We start from the raw sequence: 23,679 nt of genomic DNA on the forward strand, positions 1-23,679 counted from the left end.
ACCTCATCACAGCTCCTGTGCGCACAGAGCAGCCATATATGTGGTGGCGGCTCTGCAGGTGGAGGTATGTGGAGACCCCATTACTGGGCGCGGGGGGCATTAACCCCTTCAGCACGGAGACTCTTTTGGGGTCTTGTGTTGCCCCTTTATAAGAATCATAAGGTTTTTGTTCTGTTTCCTGTAATAGATACATACGACCCAACTATGGAGACAGGAAGGGAGGAAACGTATTGTTCTCATAGTACAGGACCCCTTTACTGCCCCACAGTGTAATGCCCCCATTATGCCCCTTATGCAGGATGTATGATGCCCCCCACAGTGTAATGCCCCCATTATGCCCCTTATGCAGGATGTATGATGCCCCCCACACAGTGTAATGCCCCCATTATGCCCCTTATGCAGGATGTATGATTCCCCCACAGTGTAATGCCCCCATTATGCCCCTTATGCAGGATGTATGATGCCCCCCACACAGTGTAATGCCCCCATTATGCCCCTTATGCAGGATGTATGATGCCCCCACACAGTGTAATGCCCCCCTTATGCAGGATGTATGATGCCCCCACACAGTGTAATGCCCCCATTATGCCCCTTATGCAGGATGTTTGATGCCCCCACACAGTATAATGTTCCCCCAGTATCGCTTGAGGTTCTGCAGTTGGAATAATCCTTCTGGAATTGGTTTTCCCTCTCCCTGCTCCCCTACATGTAGACCCTCGAGCATGTATACATGCATGTAGGGGAGCAGGCCTCACTAGATATCGAGGCTTTGTACAGTAATATACCGCATGAGGACGGTATCAGAGGAGTAAGACGTTTTTTGAAATCGAGATCAATAGAGTGTAGCAGACATAATGACTTCATGGAGGATCTTCTAAAATTCACTCTTACTCATAACTTCTTTCTTTTTGACAGGAAGTACTTCCACCAGCTCAGGGGTACTGCGATGGGGAGCCCCTGGGCTCTCTCGTATGCTAACCTATTCCTGTTTGCACTTCACCTGTTTTTGCAAGGCCAATTTCGCTGTCGTCTCTGTACAAGTCTAGAGCTGAGATCTAGAGAGCAGGTGTCGGGAAGTCAGGGTGACTCGCCGGCGCCTGCACATAAGTTCCCTGCTCTACAAGGATACACAAACAGAAGGGAACTGCACCTTGTAAAAACAAGTGAAGTGCACAGGCGGAGGATCCAGCCACAAGAACTGCATGTCACAGGACACTGTGACATGCAGGGGAGGGGAGAAATATTTAAATTAAACAATTGGCCGAGGTTCCTTCACGTGCCCCGGACGGGAACCTATCGCAAGCCAGGAGTAATGAAAAGCAAATTCACAGCCGCAAGACCTCTAATACGGGGCATACAGGTAAGTATAGATTCACATTTCTGTCACCTGTGTGCCCATATTAGACGTCAGAAAAGTGCAGGGGGTGACAGATTCCCTTTAATGTCACAACTCTATATCCTGGGGCCAGAGGCTCCTTCCCTGTCCCTAACTCTAGGGGCTCCCTAGCTATCCCTGCTTCCCAGATTATTTCTAATGGTGAAGACTCTGGGGCCACATACCTTGTGAGCTCCTGAATCCACCCTCAGTCTATTCCCTTCCCTCACCCAGGGAAAAGGGGAGTAGTAGAATATGGCAATACACTAACCAGACTAACAAAGTAATACAAACAGGGATAAAAGAAAATACCAATCATACAAATATGAACTCACAAACAACAGAGGAAAACACCAGGGAGTGAAGGACAGGAAAAAAAGCTAACTCTGGCACTTCCTGATTGCCATAGGCCAGTATAAATAGGAGAGGCGAGTGGCCAACTCTGATCAGCAGAGAGCATCAGCAGCAAGCTTCCAGGAGCTCTCAACTAAAATAGATTAACACCTGCACTGCTAAAAGAAACCAGCACCATTTAATATGCAGGTGAAGGGCCTCTAATCAGTGCAGGAGTAAAAGACATCAGATTGCGGTCTCCTGGCTCTTCTCTGTCACGGTAAACCTGTGACATAAATACTTTGCCCCATTCTTGGTGCAGATAATAATGAACCCGGGACCCGTGAGATATTTAACACACAATAATTGAATAGGCAGGGGCGTATCATCCATAGTGACAGCCCACGTGGCCGCCATAATGCACGTGAATTGAGAAAGCTCGGTGATAGTTCTTGTTAAGTAAAGAAAAGTTTATTTTTGGACTTTGGTCTCCCTCATTCATCTCCATACCATCTGGTCCTGGCCTGCAAAGTACAACGGCAACATGCAGTCTGCAGAGTTGGGGTATATGACTCCACCAAATAAATATATATACACTGCTCAAAAAAAAAAGGGGACACTCAAATAACACATCCTAGATCTGAATGAATGAAATATTCTCATTAAATACTTTGTTCTGTACAAAGTTGAATGTGTTGACAACAAAATAACTCAAAAATCATCAATGGAAATCAAATTTATTAACCAATGGAGGCCTGGATTTGGAGTCATCCCCAAAATTAAAGTGGAAAAACACATCACAGGCTGATCCAACTTTGATGTAATGTCCTTAAAACAAGTCAAAATGGCTCACCATTGTGTGTGGCCTCCATGTGCCTGTATGACCTCCCTACTATGCCTGGGCATGCTCCTGATTAGGTTGCGGATGGTCTCCTGTGGGATCTCCTCCCAGACCTGGACTAAAGCATCCGCCAACTCCTGGACAGTCTGTGGTGCAACGTGACGGTGGATGGAGTGAGACCTGATGTCCCAGATGTCTTCAATCGGATTCTGGTCTGGAGAACGGGCGGGCCAGTCCATAGCTTCAATGCCTTCATCTTTCAGGAACTGCTGACATACTCCAGCCACATGAGGTCTGGCATTGTCCTGCATTAGGAGGAACCCAGGGCTAACCACACCAGCATATGGTTTCACAAGTGGTCTGAGGATCTCATCTCGGTACCTAATGGCAGTCAGGCTACCTCTGACGAGCACATGGAAGGCTGTGTGGCCCTCCAAAGAAATGCCACCCACACCATTACTGACCCACTGCCAAACCGATCATGCTGAAGGATGTTGCAGGCAGCAGATCGCTCTCCACGGCGTCTCCAGACTCTGACATGTCTGTCACACATGTGCTCAGTGTGAACCTGCTTTCATCTGTGCATAACACACGGCGCCAGTGGCAACTTTGCCAATCCTGGTGTTCTGTGGCAAATGCCAAACGTCCTGCATGGTGTTGGGCTGTGAGCACAACCCCCATCTGTGGACGTGGGGCCCTCATACCACCCTCATGGAGTCGGTTTTCTTACCGTTTGTGCAGACACATGCACATTTGTGGCCTGCTGGAGGTCATTTTGCAGGGCTCTGGCAGTGCTCCTCCTGATCCTCCTTGCACAAAGGCGGTCCTGCTGCTGGGTTGTTGCCCTCCTACGGCCCCCTCCACGTCTTCTGGTGTACTGGCCTGTCTCCTGGTAGCCCCTCCAGCCTCTGGACACTACGCTGGCAGACACAGCAAACCTTGTTGCCACAGCTCGCAGTGATGTGCCATCCTGGATGAGCTGCACTACCTGAGCAACTTCTGTGGGTTGTAGAGTTCGTCTCATGCTACCACGAGTGTGAAAGCACAACCAGCATTCAAAAGTGACCAAAACATCAGCCAGAAAGCATTGGTACTGAGATGTGGTCTGTGGTCCCCAGCTGCAGAACCACTCCTTTATTGAGTGTGTCTTGATAATTGCCAATAATTTCCATCTATTGTCTATTCCATTTGCACAACAGCCTGTAAAATTGATTGTCAATCAGTGTTGCTTCCTAAGTGGACAGTTTGATTTCACAGAAGTTTGATTTACTTGGAGTTATATTCTGTTGTTTAAGTGTTCACTTTATTTTTTTGAGCAGTGTATATACAGTACAGACCAAAAGTTTGGACAGACCTTTTCATTTAAAGATTTTTCTGTATTTTCATGACTATGAAAATTGTACATTCACGCTGAAGGCATCAAAACTATGAATTAACACATGTGGAATTATATACTTAACAAAAAAGTGTGAAACAACTGAAAATATGTTTTATATTCTAGGTTCTTCAAAGTAGCCACCTTTTGCTTTGATGACTGCTTTGCACACTCTTGGCATTCTCTTGATGAGCTTCAAGAGGTAGTCACCGGAAATGGTTTTCACTTCACAGGTGTGCCTTGTCAGGTTTAATAAGTGGGATTTCTTGCCTTATAAATGGGGTTGGGACCATCAGTTGTGTTGTGCAGAAGTCTGGTGGATACACAGCTGATAGTCCTACTGAATAGACTGTTAGAATTTGTATTATGGCAAGAAAAAAGCAGCTAAGTAAAGAAAAACTAGTGGCCATCATTACTTTAAGAAATGAAGGTCAGTCAGTCTGAAAAATTGGGAAAACTTTGAAAGTGTCCCCAAGTGCAGTTGCAAAAATCATCAAGTGCTACAAAGAAACTGGCTCACATGAGGACCGCCCAAGGAAAGGAAGACCAAGAGTCACTTCTGCTTCTGAGGATAAGTTTATCCGAGTCACCAGCCTCAGAAATCGCAGGTTAACAGCAGCTCAGATTAGAGACCTGGTAAATGCCACACAGAGTTCTAGCAGCAGACACATCTCTACAACAACTGTTAAGAGGAGACTTTGTGCAGCAGGCCTTCATGGTAAAATAGCTGCTAGGAAACCACTGCTAAGGACAGGTTTTTTGACAAATTGTATGCGCTTCAGTACATGTCTTTTTTTTAGCAGTGGGACTTTACGGGGACTTCTTGCTAAGAAATTAGCTTCACACAGGCGTGTTCTAATTGTCACAGTTCTCACAAGTAACTTGAGACTTTGATCATCCTGGAGCTGATCATTGCCTGAGCCTTTGTCATTATGGCTATTCTTCGATCCATTCGAATTGTAGTCTTCCATTTTCTTCCACGTCTTTCTTGTTTTGCTTTTCATTTTAAAGCATTGGAGATCATTTTATCTGAACAGCCGATCATTGTCTGCACTTCTTTATAAACCATAACCAAAAAAGAACGAATGGAGCAAAAAATCCCATAATAAAATTAAAGATGGATGGTAATAAAAAAATACAAATTTTATGAATTCATTATTAAAATCTTATACAAAAATAGTAGAAAAAATGAAAATTGTATGGCGAATACACAAGAAAGATGTGCAGGTCAGGGCACATATATATCAATGAAAATATGATATTGATGCATGGGTAATAGGGCTATAAAAAGGTGTGATGTTTAGTAACTGTTCTAAGGTTGTAATTATCATTACACCCCCTATTACGCAGTGAAATAGCTAATATCTATTAATTGCTAAGTTATAATGGTGAGCTAACACTGCTAAGGAAATAATAGACCCCATAATAGGGCCGTCCTTACCCATGAGATACCGAGCCCGACTGTCCTGTCAAACTGCCCCAATGAGCATTTCACATGGATTGCTTCCTCAAGGGACCTGTGTATTAACGGTGTCTGCTTGATTATAACCCCCCCTGGATAATAGCAACAGGTGTGAGCGTTACAGCGCGTCTAATCGGCGCATGCAGGCGGGATATCCGGCAACACACACGTCACTTCTGGCAGATCTTAGAACGCCGTGTGTTCCAGGAAGAATGCTTCCTGTGACGTCATGTGGAACGCACGGCAGCGGGGATCAGAGGGAGTCCGTCTGCGCATGCGCACCAAGCGCATCAACACTCCGGATAAGTGCGGCATGTGAGCCGGAAGGCAGCAGGGAAACCCACCCATCAGCACACCCATCCCCTATTTGATGAACATCCAATTCTAATATGTAAATATGTGAGTCCAATTGCAAAAATATTATACAATGGATACAGCCACAGAAAATGTTCTTAAAGTGTGCATAAAACAATTGTAAGCAAGACATTATATGATGATTTTTCATGCTATCATCATGAATACTAGCAATTTATGATGTCCAGCATTTAGAGCTTATTTGCATTAAGAGGAGGGGAATCAGCAATATATGCTGCCTTCACCCTCAAATAAGGGCCACCTGATTCACACCTGTCTCTTCACAGAATGATTGACCTCACTAAGTGAACTCCACACTGCTATGATTTTGAACACACCCACTTTCAATTAATTATTCAAATACACAGACTCAAAAACCTGCAGATCATGAATGCGGAGTCTGTTGGTTTTCTTAGAATCTACTGCACCAACTGGTAAAGTGTGACATGTGGTAATATAATATATACCAAAAACTGTGATTAATCTGGTTAGTCATATAGGACTGCTATTATTTTGAACACTACTGTACAAGCCTCTGATGGCTCCGGTGATGCACTGTACTACTGTAGTGCCGTGTATTATCACTGCCTGTCAGTGTAATACTAACGGCCCCATACATGAGATAAGTGTTGACTGAACGGTCATTTGGCAGACGGTTATCTCTCCTGACTCTCCCATACACACAAATATTCCAGCTTTCCTGTGGTCTGTATGAGAGTCGCCTCCAGGATCCTCTAGTAGAGGATTATCTACAGGAAGAACAAACAGATTAGCCTCTGAAATTCAGGATGCCAGATCCTTCTCTGCCCTGACATCATCTGTCAGGAGTCCCATAAATACATTATTTAGTCGATCAAACCCCCCGAAATCAGTGCTTTCATGCAACTTTAGTGTAATGTGTATGGGGGCGTTAATAGGTAACTTATTGGACGCTGCCTCTGGCCCGGCCTAATAGACTTTGAGACATTGCAGGCCCAGACACCATTATTAGGCATTTAAGTATTGTAGTAACTAGGCAGCCCTATACTATTGAGCACTTGGGGGAGGAGGGGCATTGAGCCGTACGCTGTCACACCTTCTGAGATGCCATGTTTCCTTTTCACAGCAGCAAGTGGTTAAATTGCCAGTGTTTTTGTTGCAGCGGCATCTGTGCCATCCCTGCAGTGTACATCTATGTTCTGGCATCCAAAAGAGTTAATGTTTTTTAAACAAATGTTTTTTAACTAGTGATGAGCGAGCACTAAAATGTTTGAGTGCTTGTTGCTTGGGTCGAGCAAAGCATAATGCTCTGGTGCTTGACCCAAGTAATGAGCCCAATGGAAGTCAGTGGGTAATTCTAGCATTTTTCCGCCCCCTTATCACCCCAAAATCTGGAGGGGGCCTAAAAATTGGTTAAATCAATATAAACAGTGCTCAAATGACATGGGAACATCATGAGAAAGACCCCTGAAAGCATCTTTGACTCTCAGGTCACTGCTGTGAACAATGTTGTCAGAGTATTATACCACTTTTATGGACTGACAATAAAACATACAAAAACAAAGCAAAAATGGATTTTCCTGAAAAAAAATATTAAGAAACATTCTTTCCAGGGTAATAACTTATATATAAGGCAAAATAAATGTCCAAAAACAAAAATCCTCCACACCTTGGGCTATGTTCACACAAATTATTTTTGATGCTTTTTTGCACTTTCGTATTTCTTTCAATGGTGAAAAATACATTCACTAGTAAATGTAATTTTAACATTTTACTACCTTACCTGGCCATGTGGTGTGTGAAACATGATCAGACATATCCAGGATGAACACTCATTTCCAGCTGATAATGCCATCTAGCACCTGTTCCTTTTTAAAAGCAGCTGACAGCATCATCAATAAGGAATAGATTTTTTTTGCAGCACAGAGTGTAATACAATATTCCTTGACTAGATGCCTGTAAGACGCTATCCCAACTGCTAGAGGTCACCCATACACGAATCTCAGATAAGAGAGGTAATATAGTACAATAGAAAATAGAATTTAACCGGCTCCAAAGAGGTTTTTTTGGTACATTGCAACATTAAACTGTGAAGGAATGCAAGATACCCTGTGTGCTTTTCAATTTCTAATTACAGATCACCGTTAAAAATTATGAATAGGTCAATGAATGCGTGGAAAAAATCTATCAAGGATTGTTGTAGGGATGTATGTGACCAGAATGAACACGCATTTCCATCTGATAATACCATCTAGCACCTGTCCCTATTTTAAAAGCAGCTAACAGCGTTAGCAATAGGGAATAGATTTTTTTTTCAGCACAGAGTATAATACAGACATCTAGTCAGGGATTATTGTATTATACTCCATGCTGAAAAAAAAATCTATTCCCTATTGATACCAGTCTTAACTGCATTTACAATAGGGGCAGATGCAAGGTATCATCATCTGGAGATGAGTTTTGTTCATTGTCATCGAATCCATCTCAATCAATCAATTACTTGATTGATATTTTCCATGCACTCATTGACCGATTCATATTTTTTAACGGTGATTTTTACTCAAATTCATGAAAGCAGGCAGGGTTGCTTGCATCCCTTCACAGTATGTTGCTGCCACATCCAAAAAACCTTTTTGGAGGCGGTTAAAATCTATTTTTTCTTATACAATATTACCTCTCTTATCTGAGATTCGTGTACGGGTGACCTATAGCAGTAAGGATAGTGTCTTACAGGCATCTAGTCAGGGATTATTGTGAAACACTATCGCTGTCTGCAGTTAAAGGAAAAGGGAAAAACATATGTACACAGTTATCATAAAAGATGACCTGTCAAATGTTAAATCCCATCCATAGTTAATGGTGTTTGCCATCTCAAATATAGCAGGGAAAACACTCAACATAGGGACTGCGCTGACCATTTGTGTCAATCCTTTAATGTGCTGTCCCACCCCTTAAGAGTTTAAGCATAGCTGCTGACCACATTACATTCACCATCAGCTGGACAGGCCAGGGAGGGTCTAAACCACCACACATCTTGGGGTCTAGTCATAAGCCGCAATAAAATGATATAAAAAAATAAACCAAATCAGGGTTTTTTATATATATATATGACACAATCACCTCGTCCTTGATGTATGCTGTTGACATGTTTTGCTAACGTTGATTCTCTTTTATTTATGATCTCGTAAGTGTTCTCCTATTCGCTTTCTATGTTTTCTTTCGGTTTTACCAATATATTCAACATTACACTGGCAAGTAGCTTTGTAGATAATCCCCTAGGATCTGCAGTTAATTAAGAAGTTTATTTCATACATTTTACCAGTGACTTTACTGTCAAATGTCTTACATTGCACAATGGGCTTGCACGCCACACAGCCACTACATCTGAAACAGCCCATGACCATAGATTGCAGCCAATCTGTTTCTGACTTTGAGACGTAGTGGCTATGTACAAGCCTATCCCTGAGAGATCTACCACTGCGGTATGTAATTTGGGAGTAGACCTGACATAACTACCAATGTCCTCATCCATGTGCAAGATTTTCCAATGTTTCTGGATAATTTCTTTGACCTTGTGGACCTTATTAGAGTAGGTGGTAATTAGCGTACAGATATTTTGTTCTTCAAGTCGTGGGGGGGGGGGTTTAGGAGGGCTGTGTGATCCTTCGCCAAGGTCGCTTCAAATGCCCTAGGCAGGACTTTCCTCTGGTATCCTTTTTCGATAAACCTCTCATGCAGCTCTCTGGCCTGTTGATTAAATACCGTATTTTCTGAACCGTTCCTCCGGACCCTCATAAAGTGCCCTTTGAGGATACCATTTTTTAAAGGCAAGGGGTGACTGCTCTCCCACTTTAACAATGAGTTAGTGGCTGTTTTTTTACGGTATGTCTGAGTGGTGATGATACCACCCTCATTTTTACAAATAAGAATATCCAAAAAAAAGGTAGAGAATCCCTACCCATCTCATAGGTAAACCATAGGCTATTCTGATGAAGTGCCTTAACAAAAGTGTCAAACTTTGCAGAGTCTCCTTTCCGGAAAATTAGGATATCATCTATATATCTTATCCACAGGGTTATCCTTTCACTGCCCTCCATTGGGTAATCCCCAAAAATGACCGTTTCCTCCCAACAGCCCAGGTAAAGATTGGAGTGTGATGGGGCACAGGGACTCCCCATTGCCCCCCCCCCACTCCCTCCTCTCCGAGCTGGTGGAAGTGCTCTTGGTCGAAGAGGAACACGTTTCTGTTAAGACAAAAGTCAAGTGACCTTTAAACAAAGTCATAGTTTTTAGCGAATAGATGTTCTCTGTTATGTAAGAAAAAGTTCACTGCTTCCAGACAATGTTCATGTTGTATTGATGCGTATAAGGATTCAACATCAATGTTAGCTAGCATGACGTCCTAGTCTACATATATGCATTCAAGTTTCATCAATAAGTCACTAGTGTCTCTGATATACAGTACAGACCAAAAGTTTGGACACACCTTCTCATTTAAAGATTTTTTTGTATTTTCAAGACTATGAAAATTGTACATTCACACTGAAGGCATCAAAACTATGAATTAACACATGTGGAATTATATACTTAACAAAAAAGTGTAAAACAACTGAAAATATGTCTTATATTCTAGGTTCTTCAAAGTAGCCACCTTTTGCTTTGATGACTGCTTTGCACACTCTTGGCATTCTCTTGTCTTGATGAGCTTCAAGAGGTAGTCACCAGAAATGGTTTTCACTTCACAGGTGTACCCTGTCAGGTTTAATAAGTGGGATTTCTTGCCTTATAAATGGGGTTGGGACCATCAGTTGTGTTGTGCAGAAGTCAGGTGGATGCACAGCTGATAGTCCTACTGAATAGACTGTTAGAATTTGTATTATGGCAAGAAAAAAGCAGCTAAGTAAAAAAAAAAATGAGTAGCCATCACTACTTTAAGAAATGAAGGTCAGTCAGTCCGAAAAATTGGGCAAACTTTGAAAGTGTCCCCAAGTGCAGTTGCAAAAACCATCAAGCGCTACAAAGAAACTGGCTCACATGAGGACCGCCCCAGGAAAGGAAGACCAAGAGTCACATCTGCTTCTGAGGATAAGTTTATCCGAGTCACCAGCCTCAGAAATCGCAGGTTAACAGCAGCTCAGATTAGAGACCAGGTCAATGCCACACAGAGTTCTAGCAGCAGACACATCTCTACAACAACTGTTAAGAGGAGACTTTGTGCAACAGGCCTTCATGGTAAAATAGCTGCTAGGAAACCACTGCTAAGGACAGGCAACAAGCAGAAGAGACTTGTTTGGGCTAAAGAACACAAGGAATGGACATTAGACCAGTGGAAATCTGTGCTTTGGTCTGATGAGTCCAAATTTGAGATCTTTGGTTCCAACCACCGTGTCTTTGTGCGACTCAGAAAAGGTGAATGGATGGACTCTACATTCCTGGTTCCCACCGTGAAGCATGGAGGAGGAGGTGTGATGGTGTGGGGGTGCTTTTCTGGTGACACTCTTGGGGATTTATTCAAAATTGAAGGCATACTGAACCAGCATGGTTACCACAGCATCTTGCAGCGGCATGCTATTCCATCCGGTTTGCGTTTAGTTGTACCATCATTTATTTTTCAACAGGACAATGACCCCAAACACACCTCTAGGCTGTGTAGAGGCTATTTGACCAAGAAGGAGAGTAATGGGGTGCTACGCCAGATGACCTGGCCTCCACAGTCACCAGACCTGAACCCAATCGAGATGGTTTGGGGTGAGCTGGACCGCAGAGTGAAGGCAAAAGGGCCAACAAGTACTAAGCATCTCTGGGAACTCCTTCAACATTGGTGGAAGACCATTTCTGGTGACTACCTCTTGAAGCTCATCAAGAGAAGGCCAAGAGTGTGCAAAGCAGTCATCAAAGCAAAAGGTGGCTACTTTGAAGAACCTTGAATATAAGACATATTTTCAGTTGTTTCATACTTTTTTGTTAAGTATATAATTCCACATGTGTGAATTCGTAGTTTTGATGCCTTCAGTGTGAATGTACAATTTCCATAGTCAAGAAAATACAGAAAAATCTTTAAATGAGAAGGTGTGTCCAAACTTTTGGTCTGTACTGTACAAATTCAGACTTATGACAAATGGCCTAAGAACCTTGTCAAGGTAAATACCTAAATTCTGAGTCAGGCTGTCGACTTCTGCTACAATTGGCCGGCCCTTAAGGGGACAACTTGTGTATTTTGGGGAGACTGTAAAAAATGACCATTATAGGAAAATTTGGACAGAAGAAATCATATTCTTTTTTACTAATTTACTAAGAATATGATTTCCTCTGTCCAAATTTTTCTATAATGGCCACTTTTTACAGATATTTACGTTGACAAGGTTCTTAGGCCATTTGTCATTAATAGTAGTGTGAATAGATATGAACACAAAACTGGCAGACTTTAAATGGAGTATGATATTGGTCACATTCCCAATGGTTTTCGGCAGTGGCCTAATAGATATGATATTGGTCAGCGACCAAGTGTTAATATGTTTGAACACACAACTGGCAGACTTTAAATGGAGTATAATATATGTCAAGTTCCCAGAAATGTCAGAGTTATTTCAGCAGTAATATAGGATCACGTCTGATGACCATGGTTTTAGGTAGTGGCTTTATAGATATGGTATTGGTCAGCGACCAAGTGTGAATAAGTTTGAACACACAACTGGCAGACTTTAAATGGAGTATAATATTTGTCATATTCCTAAAAATGTTAGGGTTATTACCACAGTAATATATGATCACGTCTGATAACTACGGTTTTAGGCAGTGGCCTTATAGATATGGTATTGGTCAGCAACCAAATGTGAATAGGTTTGAACACACAATTGGCAGACTTTAAATGGAGTATAATATTTGTCATGTTACCAAAAATATCAGGGTTATTACCGCAGTAACATAGTATCACATCTGAGGATCACAGTTTTAGTCAATGGCCTATGGTATTGATCAGCGACAAAGTGTGAATAGTTTTGAACACACAACTGGCAGACTTTAAATGGAGTATAATATTTGTCACGTTCCCAGAAATGTCAGGGTTATTACCACAGTAATATAGGATAATGTCTGATGACCATGGTTTTTGGCAGTGGGCTAATAGATATGGTATTGGTCATCGACCAAATGTGAATAGGTTTGAACACACAACTTTCAGACTTTAAATGGAGTATAATATTTGTCACATTCCCAAAAATGTCAGGGTTATTACCGCAGTAATATAGGATCATGTCTGATGACCACGGTTTTAGACAGTGGCCTTATAGATATGGTATTGGTCAGCAGCCAAGTGTGAATAGGTTTGAGCACACAACTGGCAGACTTTAAATGGAGTATAATATTTGTCATATTCCTAAAAATGTCAGGGTTATTACCACAGTAATATAGGATCACGTCTGATGGCCATGGTTTTATGCAGTAGTTTAATACATATGGTATTAATCAGCACCCAAGTGTGAATAGGTTTGAACACACAACTGGCAGACTTTAAATGGAGTATAATATTTTTCTCATTGCCAGAAATGTCTGGGTTATTACCACAGTAATATAGGATCACGTCTGATTACCATGGTTTTAGGCAGTGGCCTAATAGATATGGTATTGGTCATCAACCAATTGTGAATAGGTATGAACAAACAACTGGCAGACTTTAAATGGAGTATAATATTTTTCTCATTGCCAGAAATGTCTGGGTTATTACCACAGTAATATAGGATCACGTCTGATTACCATGGTTTTAGGCAGTGGCCTAATAGATATGGTATTGGTCAGCAATAGGTCTGAACACACATGGTAGACTTTAAATGCAGTATAATATTTGTGTACGTTCCCAAAAATGTCTGGATTATTACTGCAATAATATAGGATTCACTTCTGATGATGGACAAGTTTCTCTGCTTCCACATTACTGCAATTCTATTAAAATCAACCAAATCTGGCTGTATTCTGCTAACAAGGAAATGGAGCAGTACAAATTGTGTATTATATTGACTTTCAATAAAATAATCAGGAGTAAGAGCAAAAAGATTATTAGCCCTGATATCTAGGGCTATGAATATGAGAAACAGCAGCAGAAGTAAAATGCAATGACCCTATTCTGTTGTATATGCTCTACACAATTACTGCCTGGCTAACTCCTGCTATCACCAGGATTAATATGCATCAAAATTAGTCCTTAGAAGGACTGTTAGTATAGATTTGTAATGCTGTGGAATACCTCACTAAAACAACCGCCAATTCTTTCCCTCATTCAGCTGCAGCTCTCTCTACTCTGCCTGCTTGACAGTTACACTGTGACGATCAAAGGGTCCTTGGTCTTATATAGACCCATTGACGCTATTGCCAACATAGCTGAGGCATTACAGTTAACGCATGTTAATTTGCTGTCTAAACAGTGCCAAACATGCAGGGCGGGTACTCGAGCTCCTGCCCAAGCATTTCAAAATTACTCGCCAAGCATTCAGCATCTTGAGAACTGAGATGCTCTTGCAAGTACCGAATAGTGGTGAGAGTGCTTGCTCATCACTATTTTAAACATGTTAAAAATAACAAAATGTGTCTTATGCTTTTTGCATGATTTTTTTTTTTTTTACAAAAATTGTTGTTGCCAATTTTCTTTGGAAACATTTTAATATCTGCTTTTTTCTGGTGTTTTTCTTGTAATATAGGAAAGCCTAAGGCCAGAAATAAATCTCATAAAACACTGTACATGGAGACTTTGGTGTCAAATAATTTCTGTCAGAGGTGTTTTTGGAAACAAAAAAGCTTTTATAAAAGCCTCAAACTTCTGTGTGTGAATCAAACATGAGATCTAACATGATAGAAGATTACAGTCCGGGGAAGACGGGAAACATTCATATAGACGACAGGCGGAGATGTAGTCAGTGACGGACTCTGGCCAAATATGTTTCTAGAGCCGTAGTAGAAGATGAAGATGTCGTCCTCATCATGAAGTAGTTATTTCTCATGTTACGTGTAATGAATATCTCCTGCAGTATTTCTAATGTCGATTCCGGTCTCGGTAAATGAGACGCAAACTAACGTTATGGAAGATGAGTCTATGAGAAATGTATTCAGCTGCAGACTCCAAGGAAGAAACTGCTTGTTGTCTGTGGCCTAAAATATATAAGTTTTATTAGTAGATGTAAAGAAGAAAACAAAATACTTGAAAATAATAAATCTCCTCTTGTTTAACTTTATTATCTCCAGTAATTGTATTATTACACAGGATTTTTATGATGTTACATTGGCTCATCTTCTTCTCATTCAGGTCACTACAATATTGGATCCTCTCAGTGAAGATCTTAGATTTAAGAGAATTTTCCTGATTTAGCCATCAAGAATGGATATGAACAGAGACAACATGGCAGAGAAAATATTACACCTCACCCTAGAGATCCTCTTCCGGATTACTGGAGAGGTGAGAGATTCTGATGACGTCACATTACATCATTCTTATCTATGGGAATAACAGATGGACAGAACTGGAGAGGTGAGGACTCTGGAAATGTCTGGAGTGAGATTTATTAATGTGTCTCTCCTTAACCAGGATTACACAGTAGTGAAGAAGACCTCTAGTGAGCGCTGTCAGGACCCTGTGTCTGAGGGATGGAGAAGACCCCTGAGCCCAATCACGGGGCCTCCATCTCACCCCTTCATACATGAGGACATCAATGACCAGAAGATCGTAGATCTCACCTACAAGATGATTGAGCTGCTGACTGGAGAGGTGACACTGCTGGGAATGCTGGGACATTATACATTAATGCTATGATGGGATAGGGGGGATGATGGTATCATTGTATGTGTCAGGTTCCTATAAGGTGTCAGGATGTCTCCGTCTATTTGTCCATGGAGGAGTGGGAGTATTTAGAAGGACATAAAGATCTGTACAAGGACGTCATGATGGAGGTTCCCCAGCTCCTCACATCGCCAGGTAATAGACAGGACTAAATACACACGGCCTATAATTATCTGTATGTAAAGAATAAATTCAGTCCCTGTATGTGTTTCCTCCAGATCTATCCAGTAAGAGGACAACACCAGAGAGATGTCCCTGTCCTCTTCCTCCACAGGACTGTAAACAAGAAGATCCCAATGTTCCTCAGGATCATCAGGTAGATGGAGAGAAGGTGTCATGAGATCTCCCCTATGATGTGTAGACAGCTGTGAATGTCTTGTGCTCAGTCTTGTTTTATCCACCAGTATTATATGTTTTATACTTGTGTAATGAGAACGGTGGAGATGGCAGGATTAAAGCTGATCATAGATGGGACTTCTCCATCAGTCTTTGACTTTTACAATATTTGTTTCAGGGTGAAGATCTGACCCATATTAATACTACAGAGACATATGTGAGGGGTGATGAGCGGTGTAAAGAGGAGATTCCTACATATGACTACCCAGGTGAGTAGTAACCATTAAATGCAGAGAAGTCACAGATTCTTCTCAGTCCCCGTCTGTGGCTGCTTTATCGGTGGTGTAGTCCGGCCATATCACAATTGTGTGATCACCATTTTTCCGCTAGAGCATAACATTCTCCACTGGTTACTCATTTTTTACTGATGAAGACTGTTGAGTTTGATCATTTCAGTAGATGTGTTCTTGTCTATAGTCACAGTTTTGACTACAGTAGTTAGTGCCCAACATACTCTGATTTAACCCCTTCCTACAGCCAGTTTTGTGTTCCTAATCAGGCCCCATTTTTCAAATCTGACATGTGTCACTTTATGTGGTGATAAGTGTTGGAATTCTTCACTAAGGATAATGGGAAACAAATGGACCTTACAAATTATTTTACATCTCTTGAATCTAACACCCACGGTTCAGCGCAGGCTCCGGCGCTGAGCCCACACTGAACCGAGCACATCTCAGCTGATGAATACAACTGACATGTGCCCGCAACAGCCGCGCATGGCAGACCCCTATGGTTGTCATGTCCTGATTGCTATGAGCGCCGCCCAGTGGTCGACACTCATAGCAAGTGAGCATTTCTGCTGCATACAGAGGATCTGCTTTTCGCCTGTATGCAGCAGAGCCGATCGGGCAAGTGCTGCTTCTAGTCTCTCATGAAGACTATTGAAGCATGCAAAAAGTAAAAAAAAAATGTTTTTAAAAATATTTAAAAAGTATAAAAATTTAAATCATCCCCGTTTTGCCCCATTCAAAATTTAAAAAACAAAACAAAAACCCACATATACATATTTGGTATCGTCGCATTCAGAATCGTCCGATCTATCTAAAAAAATAATTAATCCGATCAGTAAACGGCGTAACGAGGAAAAAATTCTAAACTCCAGAATTACATTTTTTTGGTCGCCGCACCATTGTAATAAAATGCAATAACGGGCGATCAAAACATCGGATCTACCCCAAAATGGTATCAATAAAAACGTCAGCTCGGTGTGCAAAAAATAAGCCTTCTATCTGCCCCAGATCACGAAAAATGGAGACGCTATGGGTCTCGGAAAATGGCGCCATTTTTTTTTTTTTTTTCTTTTTAAGCAAATTTTGGATTTTTTTTCACCATTTAAATAAAAAAGAACCTATATATGTTTGGTGTCTACAAACTTGTAATTACCTCGAGAATAATAACGGCAGGTCAGTTTTAGCATTCAGTGAACATGGTAAAAGAAACTCCAAACAACTGTGGAATTGCTTTTTTTTGCAATTTGACCGCACTTGGATTTTTTTCCCGTTTTCCAGTACACAATATGGTAAAACCAGTGATGATGTTCAACAGTACAACTTGTCTCGCAAAAAATAAGCCCTCACACGGCCATATTGACTGAAAAATAAAAACGCTATAGCTCTGAGATACACAAAAATGGAAAACCCCATGGTTGTTAAGGGGTTAATGCAAATTTTGCTGAAATAGTTTGCAGACACAATGTATTGGGGGCACTGTTCATGGTCACCAGGCAGCTCAAAAGATGGCCACCACGAACAGGCTTGGCACTATCTACCCCGTTTTCCAGATCCCTGGGATTACCTTGCCCATCACGCTTTAACCCCTCTACATGGATCTGGACTTACACAGAGACCCCTAGGCTTGGGCCACGGTGTTACCTGCTGTTCTGTGGAGTGAGATGGGAAGAAGAATAGTCAGGTAGCCAGGTCAGAAGCAGGAGGGCAGCTTAAATACAAAATCAGAAGACGCAGGAGTAGTCCATAAATGGGCCGGAGTCACAACAGAAACAAATACACAAGCCGGGAGCTGATCACAGAGGACTGAACCAGAGGAGAACAAGGCTGTATCTGGCAGCTTCCAGCAATATGCTTCCAGCTTTAGTAGGGTGCGGTGCTTTCCAATCGGCTGAAGCAGGGAGCAGATTACGCCAGCTGGACAGAACACACACCCATACTGCCAGACTGGATGGTACTACAGGTCCCATGCACCCTAGCCTGCACCACCCAGAGCTTCTGGTTCCAATGTCTCCATCACTAGTGCCGCCTGCAGAATGAATAAGGCGGCTCCTGGTTACAAAAGCAGACGTCGCAGGATCAGATCCCAGAGGAGATGGGACATACCGTTTGCAGAAGCCCTAATATGACAAAATGGCAGAAAACCAGAAATACTCCAACTTGGAAATTATAACTCACAATGAATTAATCTTTAGAAGTAGTAACTATTTTGAAACCACAGCCACTTTCTGGAAATTAGCACACAGTGGATTTTGGAAAGTGAAAATTGCAAATATACCATTTTATTACCCAATACATAGTACCCAGATTGTGCTCCAGGAGACACACACCGTAAATTCAGTGGGTTCTTCTCACTATAGTAATGCCAAATACATGGATGCTAAATGTGATTTTGGCACACTGCAAGGCTCAGAAGCGAGGGGGAGATTTGACTTTGGGAGAGCGGATATTGCCGAATTGGTTTATGGAAGCCATGTTGCTTTTCAGGAACCTTTGAGTCACTAACAATGTGGGAACCTCTGTTTTTCCACTGACAGATGATGGGCCTGAGCAGAAGTTTTTCAGTATCACTTTTGCCAATATAACATTGTTTGTTGGCTTTTTATTCCAGATTTGGGGGGCAGAATGAACAAATAGTTGAACACCACACTCTACTTGTTCATCCTATGAGGTTGTCTTGGTGAATAATTCAATATTTTTACATAACTTGGCATTTTTATAGATAACTTAAGTAGAATATGTTCAAAAATATATAATTGTTTTTATTCTTGGCAGATGACTGTACTAGGAGATCAGAGGGACAGCTGACATCTTCAATTTTTAAATCAGACGATCTTGAGATCCCACAGGATACAATTGAAGTGACTGCCATTATTCCAGATATACCATCATCCCTTCACAGCAAAGATCTGTCATCTGATCCTATGAAACAGGTCCTGTCTTCTGATTCATTACCGACCACTAAGGAAAATCAAAGTCACAAAATAAGCATTAAAAAACGAATTTCTCCTAAAGCAAAGAAGCCATTTTCACGTTCAGAATATGGAAATAGTTTTCCCCTCCAAAAGTCTTTTCTAAACCATCAAAAAATTCACACAGCGGAGAATAGATTTTCTTGTTTCAAATGTGGGAAATGTTTTAAAGAAAAATCAGACCTTGTTAGTCACCAGAGAACTCACACAGAGGAGAAGCCATTTTCATGTTCAGAATGTGGGAAATGTTTTTTTTGGAATTCATATCTTGTTAGTCACCAGAGAAGTCATACAGGGGAGAAGCCTTTTTCATGTTCAGAATGTGGGAAATGTTTTAACCTGAAAGCGCATCTTCTTGGCCACCAGAAAATTCACACAGGGGAGAAGCCTTTTTCATGTTCAGAATGTGGGAAATGTTTTGTAGATAAATCAAGTCTTATCAAACACCAGAGAACTCACACAGGGGAGAAGCCTTTTTTATGTTCTGAATGTGGGAAATGTTTTGCAGAGAAATCAAGTCTTATCAGACATCAGAGAACTCACACTGGGGAGAAGCCTTTTTCATGCTCCGAATGTGGGAAATGTTTTAGAGAGAAATCAAGTCTTATTCCACATCAGAGAACTCACACTGGGGAGAAGCCTTTTTCATGCTCAGAATGTGGGAAATGTTTTACAGAGAAATCAAGTCTTCTCAAACATCAGAGAACTCACACAGGGGAGAAGTGTTTTTCATGTTCAAAATGTGGGAAATGTTTTACACAGAAATCAAATTTTGTTAGGCACCAGAGAACTCACACCAGGTAGAAGCATTTTTCCTGTTCAAAGTGTGAGAAATGTTTTAACCACAAATCAGATTTTGTTAAGCACCAGAGAACCCACAGAGGGGAGAAGCCTTTTTCCTGTTCAGAATGTGGAAAATGTTTTCTGAATAAATCTTTTCTTCGTCACCAGAGAAGTCACGCAGGGTAAAAACATTTTTTATTTTCTTAATATGAGAATTTTTTTACTTGAAAATCAATTCTCAATTCTTTTTTCATGTTTAGAATGTTGGAATGTTTTAATCGAAAACTGTATCTTCTTAAAGGGGTTTTCCACTACTCCCATTGTTATGCCTCATGTTTGCCTTGATTAAATAAAAACACTAATACTCAGATCCTGTGCTGGCGCTGTTACAGCAGTGTCGGGACTCACGTTCCTGGGGCTCACTTGAGGTTGTTATATCACACGAGCCCTGCGCCTAATCAGTGTCGGCTTCACTGTCACTACCTTCGGACATATTGAACATCAATACGAAGCCAGGGCAATGGATGCTATCTGACTTCTTTGTGAGGTTAGATTTGTTTGAAAGTGGGGACAGTGACGCCAGCACTGATTGGGAGCAGGGCTTACATGACGTAACAACCTCACATGAACCCCGAGAATGCAAGTGATGGGAGGTTTGTATAAGTGTTTTTATCTTAATAGGACCAAACAAGAGGAATGAGAGGGGGTTGTTAAACCCTTTTAAACATCAAAAATCCCACACAGAGATAAGTCATTATCATACATAGTGTGAAAAATGAATTACTGGAAAACTCGTATCAAGAATTAACTCAAATGGGAAGAAACTATATATGTTACTGACAAATTGTACAAAAGCATAACAATCGTATAATTAAATGAGAAAGGGAAATTACCTTAGAACTTACCATAGTTTTTGGCCTATAATATACACTTTTAGCAAGAAAAAAATCTTGCTAATAAATGAGTAGGTGTTATAGACTGGAGGCAGCTTCCTGTAACAGGAGAATGCTGAGACACTGTCCTTCCTGATCACTGAGAGAACTGCTCTCTCTCCTCTAGCCCCAAATTTATGTAACTGATTGATGCAGAGCAGGAAAGGAAGGTACCGGGACCTTCACAGAGGTTGCACTTCCAGAGTGAGCAGCTGAAGGACCTTATATCTGATTAGCTCAAGGACCTTTCAGATCATGTAACACTGTTTTACATATTTTCAAAAGTTGTCAGGTTTAGTTATGAAATGAGCCATTTCTTAATGATTTTGACCTTCTGAATTAAAATCTGACAGTGAAGTGGGCATGACTTGGCATCCGAAGAAGATTGCCCCTTGACTACAGTGGTCTGGCAGCCTGTGCCATTATTTAGCGACTACTTCAGCACCTGTCCTATTAATATAGCTCCAGCACTGTCCCATTACCCAGGAACGATGACCAGACGGCTCCAGCCATGATATCATTATTGACAAAGCCTTAGGGTCCTGCACCCTAAACACCTTCCACGTGATGTCCTAACCAGAATCCACTTCTTTCATATTAAAGAGTACCTGATCTTCTGCTCAAGAAAGAAATGGAAACTCCCCAAAACTTTCAACCAAGTGAAGATTTTCTATTATGTGTCCTTTACTACCATTTGCTTTTGCAGGAATCTGTCCCCCATTACCTCTAGTCTCAGGGAGAACACGATCATTTACAGTTGGGACTTCCCCTTAAATCTCCTCATTAACCACAGCAATGCCTGGCACTCCATCGCAATATACGAAGAGGGTAGAGACCTACTGAGAAGATGGGACTTCAACATCTCAGATCATCCTCCAGAGGAAAATTTGAACCCATGTCGCAGGGAGAACGTCTGGCAAACTGTCCCTTCCAGAAAAACAGGAAAAGATAGCTGAGGTTACTTAGGCATGTATTTGGGTGTCTGTCGGAGTTGTGTGCCTACCTCGGCATTGACAAAGTACTCTCACATAATTGACCTCTTATTTGTCTTGCTTATCTTTTAAGTTGTTTTTTTCTTTTTTTTTGTTTAGTCTATCTGTGGTTTTAGTTAGTGTAACTGATATTCCCCTTATTTTGTTAGTGTCTTAAGTCTATCTCAGATGGCTCTTAACCCTTTACGACCTTGGACGTATCCATATGTCCAGGTCGGTAGGTACTAAGGTCCGTCATCTGTCAATTGAAATATAGAAGGCTTCCACGTTACTGGTAGTACAAAGGCTCTGGAAAAGCGTTATGGCTCTCGCCCTCCCAAAAGAAATTCAGCAAATTCTGCGCTCCCAAATCCAAATACCCCCTCCCTTCTGAGCCCCAGTACTTAATCTTTAATGCACATTTGTCAGGGTGATAGCATCCTGACACTCCTTTATTATTCACCAGCTTTCATTGAAGCTTTGCAGGTGATAAGAAACCACTGGAACGTGATGAAAATAGCATAGTTCATTTAGCATCATAGGATCCTCGTCCTGTGCAGTCCTGGTGGTCAGTGGTGAGAATGTATTGTAATTGACACAGTCTATTATCACTCCGCCTTCACATCATTGTTGCCTTCTGGGACTTCCGGAACGCGGCTGTTTCTTCTTGTAACTTTTGAGAATCTCTGGAATTTAGAAATATCAAAAGTCTTTATTAAGATAAAATTCATAATTGCAGTAACTTGATTGAAGTCTTCATTCCCTAATCTAATACCAAATCTGGCAGCTTCTTAACCTATAATATCACAGTGTAACATAGCAATCAGTAATATTCATCAAATTATTATCAAAATATTAATATAAATTATGTTTGGAATAATCAATAATAGATAATTCATTATTAACCAAGTTTTTCATGTGATAGAACATTTTTATATAATAGGTGTAATTACTTTTTCAACCCATAAGTGTCAGTGTGTTTTGATGTAACAAGTGTTTATATCTTTACTAGAATGTTGTGTACTGTGTAAAGGTCACTAAACTTCTCTATGTACGGTATAAAGGTCAATATAATTCCTTATGTTTTGTATAAGCATCACCATAATCCTTTGTATACTGTACTAAGGTCAGTACATTGATCTACTGTATATACACTATAAAGGTCATTAAAATGCTCTGTGAAGTATATAAGACCCTTAGAATGCTCTGTACATTGTATAAAGGTCACTAAAATGCTCTGTGCTCTGTACACGTTAATAGAAAACTCTATACACCATGTAAACACCAATGCGTAGCTTATAAAGGTTGCTAGAATGCTATTTATACTGTACTAGCTGTACTACGCGGCTTCGTCCGGGTTAATAAATGGTGTTAGGAAAATAGAATGTGTTAACAAAAATTTATTCTCCACACAAAAAATACAAAACAAATAGAAATGTAATTATTAAGAGACCATATCCATTTTTCCTATCTGAACTTTAGAATTATCCTGATAGTTTATGGTCTGACTGGTAACAAAAGCCAACATGTTTCAAATCTCCAACCATTTCCTGTGCCCTGGTGGAAGAAATAGCAATTCTCTTAGTGGCAAGTCGGCCTTCTCTCTGCTGAGATGACTCATTGGCCCTTGAGGAAGCAGCTGTTCTTCTCTTATCTGCAAGCCTCGCTTCCCTCTCCTCAGAAAGTTCATTGGCCTTTGAGGAAGCAGCTCTTGTTTTCATGTCTGCAAGCCTCGCTTCCCTCTCCTCAGAAAGTTCATTGGTTCTTGAGGAAGCAGCTCTTGTTCTCTTTTCTGCAAGCCTCGCTTCCCTCTGCTCAGAAAGTTCATTGGCTCTTGATGAAGCAGCTGCTGTTCT

At 41.2% G+C, this 23,679-nt stretch overlaps 1 protein-coding gene across 2 annotated transcripts; it reads left to right on the forward strand.

The window, feature by feature from the left end:
• Positions 1 to 23,146, forward strand: LOC141178588 (uncharacterized). Of its 2 annotated transcripts, none has more exons than XM_073660469.1 (7): positions 1 to 64; positions 15,012 to 15,161; positions 15,291 to 15,470; positions 15,554 to 15,677; positions 15,761 to 15,858; positions 16,057 to 16,147; positions 18,941 to 23,146. In XM_073660469.1, exons 2-7 carry the CDS (start codon positions 15,084 to 15,086, stop codon positions 19,939 to 19,941), a joined length of 1,572 nt encoding a protein of 523 aa, XP_073516570.1. In that variant the 5' UTR covers positions 1 to 64; positions 15,012 to 15,083; the 3' UTR covers positions 19,942 to 23,146. The 2 variants fall into 2 exon arrangements, with proteins under 2 accessions (XP_073516570.1, XP_073516569.1); XM_073660468.1 differs by lacking the exon at positions 1 to 64 and adding an exon at positions 2,802 to 2,886 and having other exon boundaries at positions 15,009 to 15,161.
• Positions 23,147 to 23,679: the final 533 nt, after the last annotated feature.

This window comes from Phyllobates terribilis, unplaced genomic scaffold (genome assembly GCF_046119375.1).
Source record: "Phyllobates terribilis strain yellow unplaced genomic scaffold, ASM4611937v1 Scaffold_29__1_contigs__length_15306474, whole genome shotgun sequence".
NCBI lineage: Eukaryota > Metazoa > Chordata > Amphibia > Anura > Dendrobatidae > Phyllobates > Phyllobates terribilis.

Bases quoted from the DNA above. Each gene is read 5' to 3' on its own strand.
- LOC141178588 (XM_073660469.1), top strand. From the start codon at position 15,084: ATGGATATGAACAGAGACAACATGGCAGAGAAAATATTACACCTCACC. The intron at 15,162-15,290 runs GTGAGAGATTCT...CTCCTTAACCAG, and splicing joins TCTTCCGGATTACTGGAGAG to GATTACACAGTAGTGAAGAA. The intron at 16,148-18,940 runs GTGAGTAGTAAC...TATTCTTGGCAG, and splicing joins TCCTACATATGACTACCCAG to ATGACTGTACTAGGAGATCA.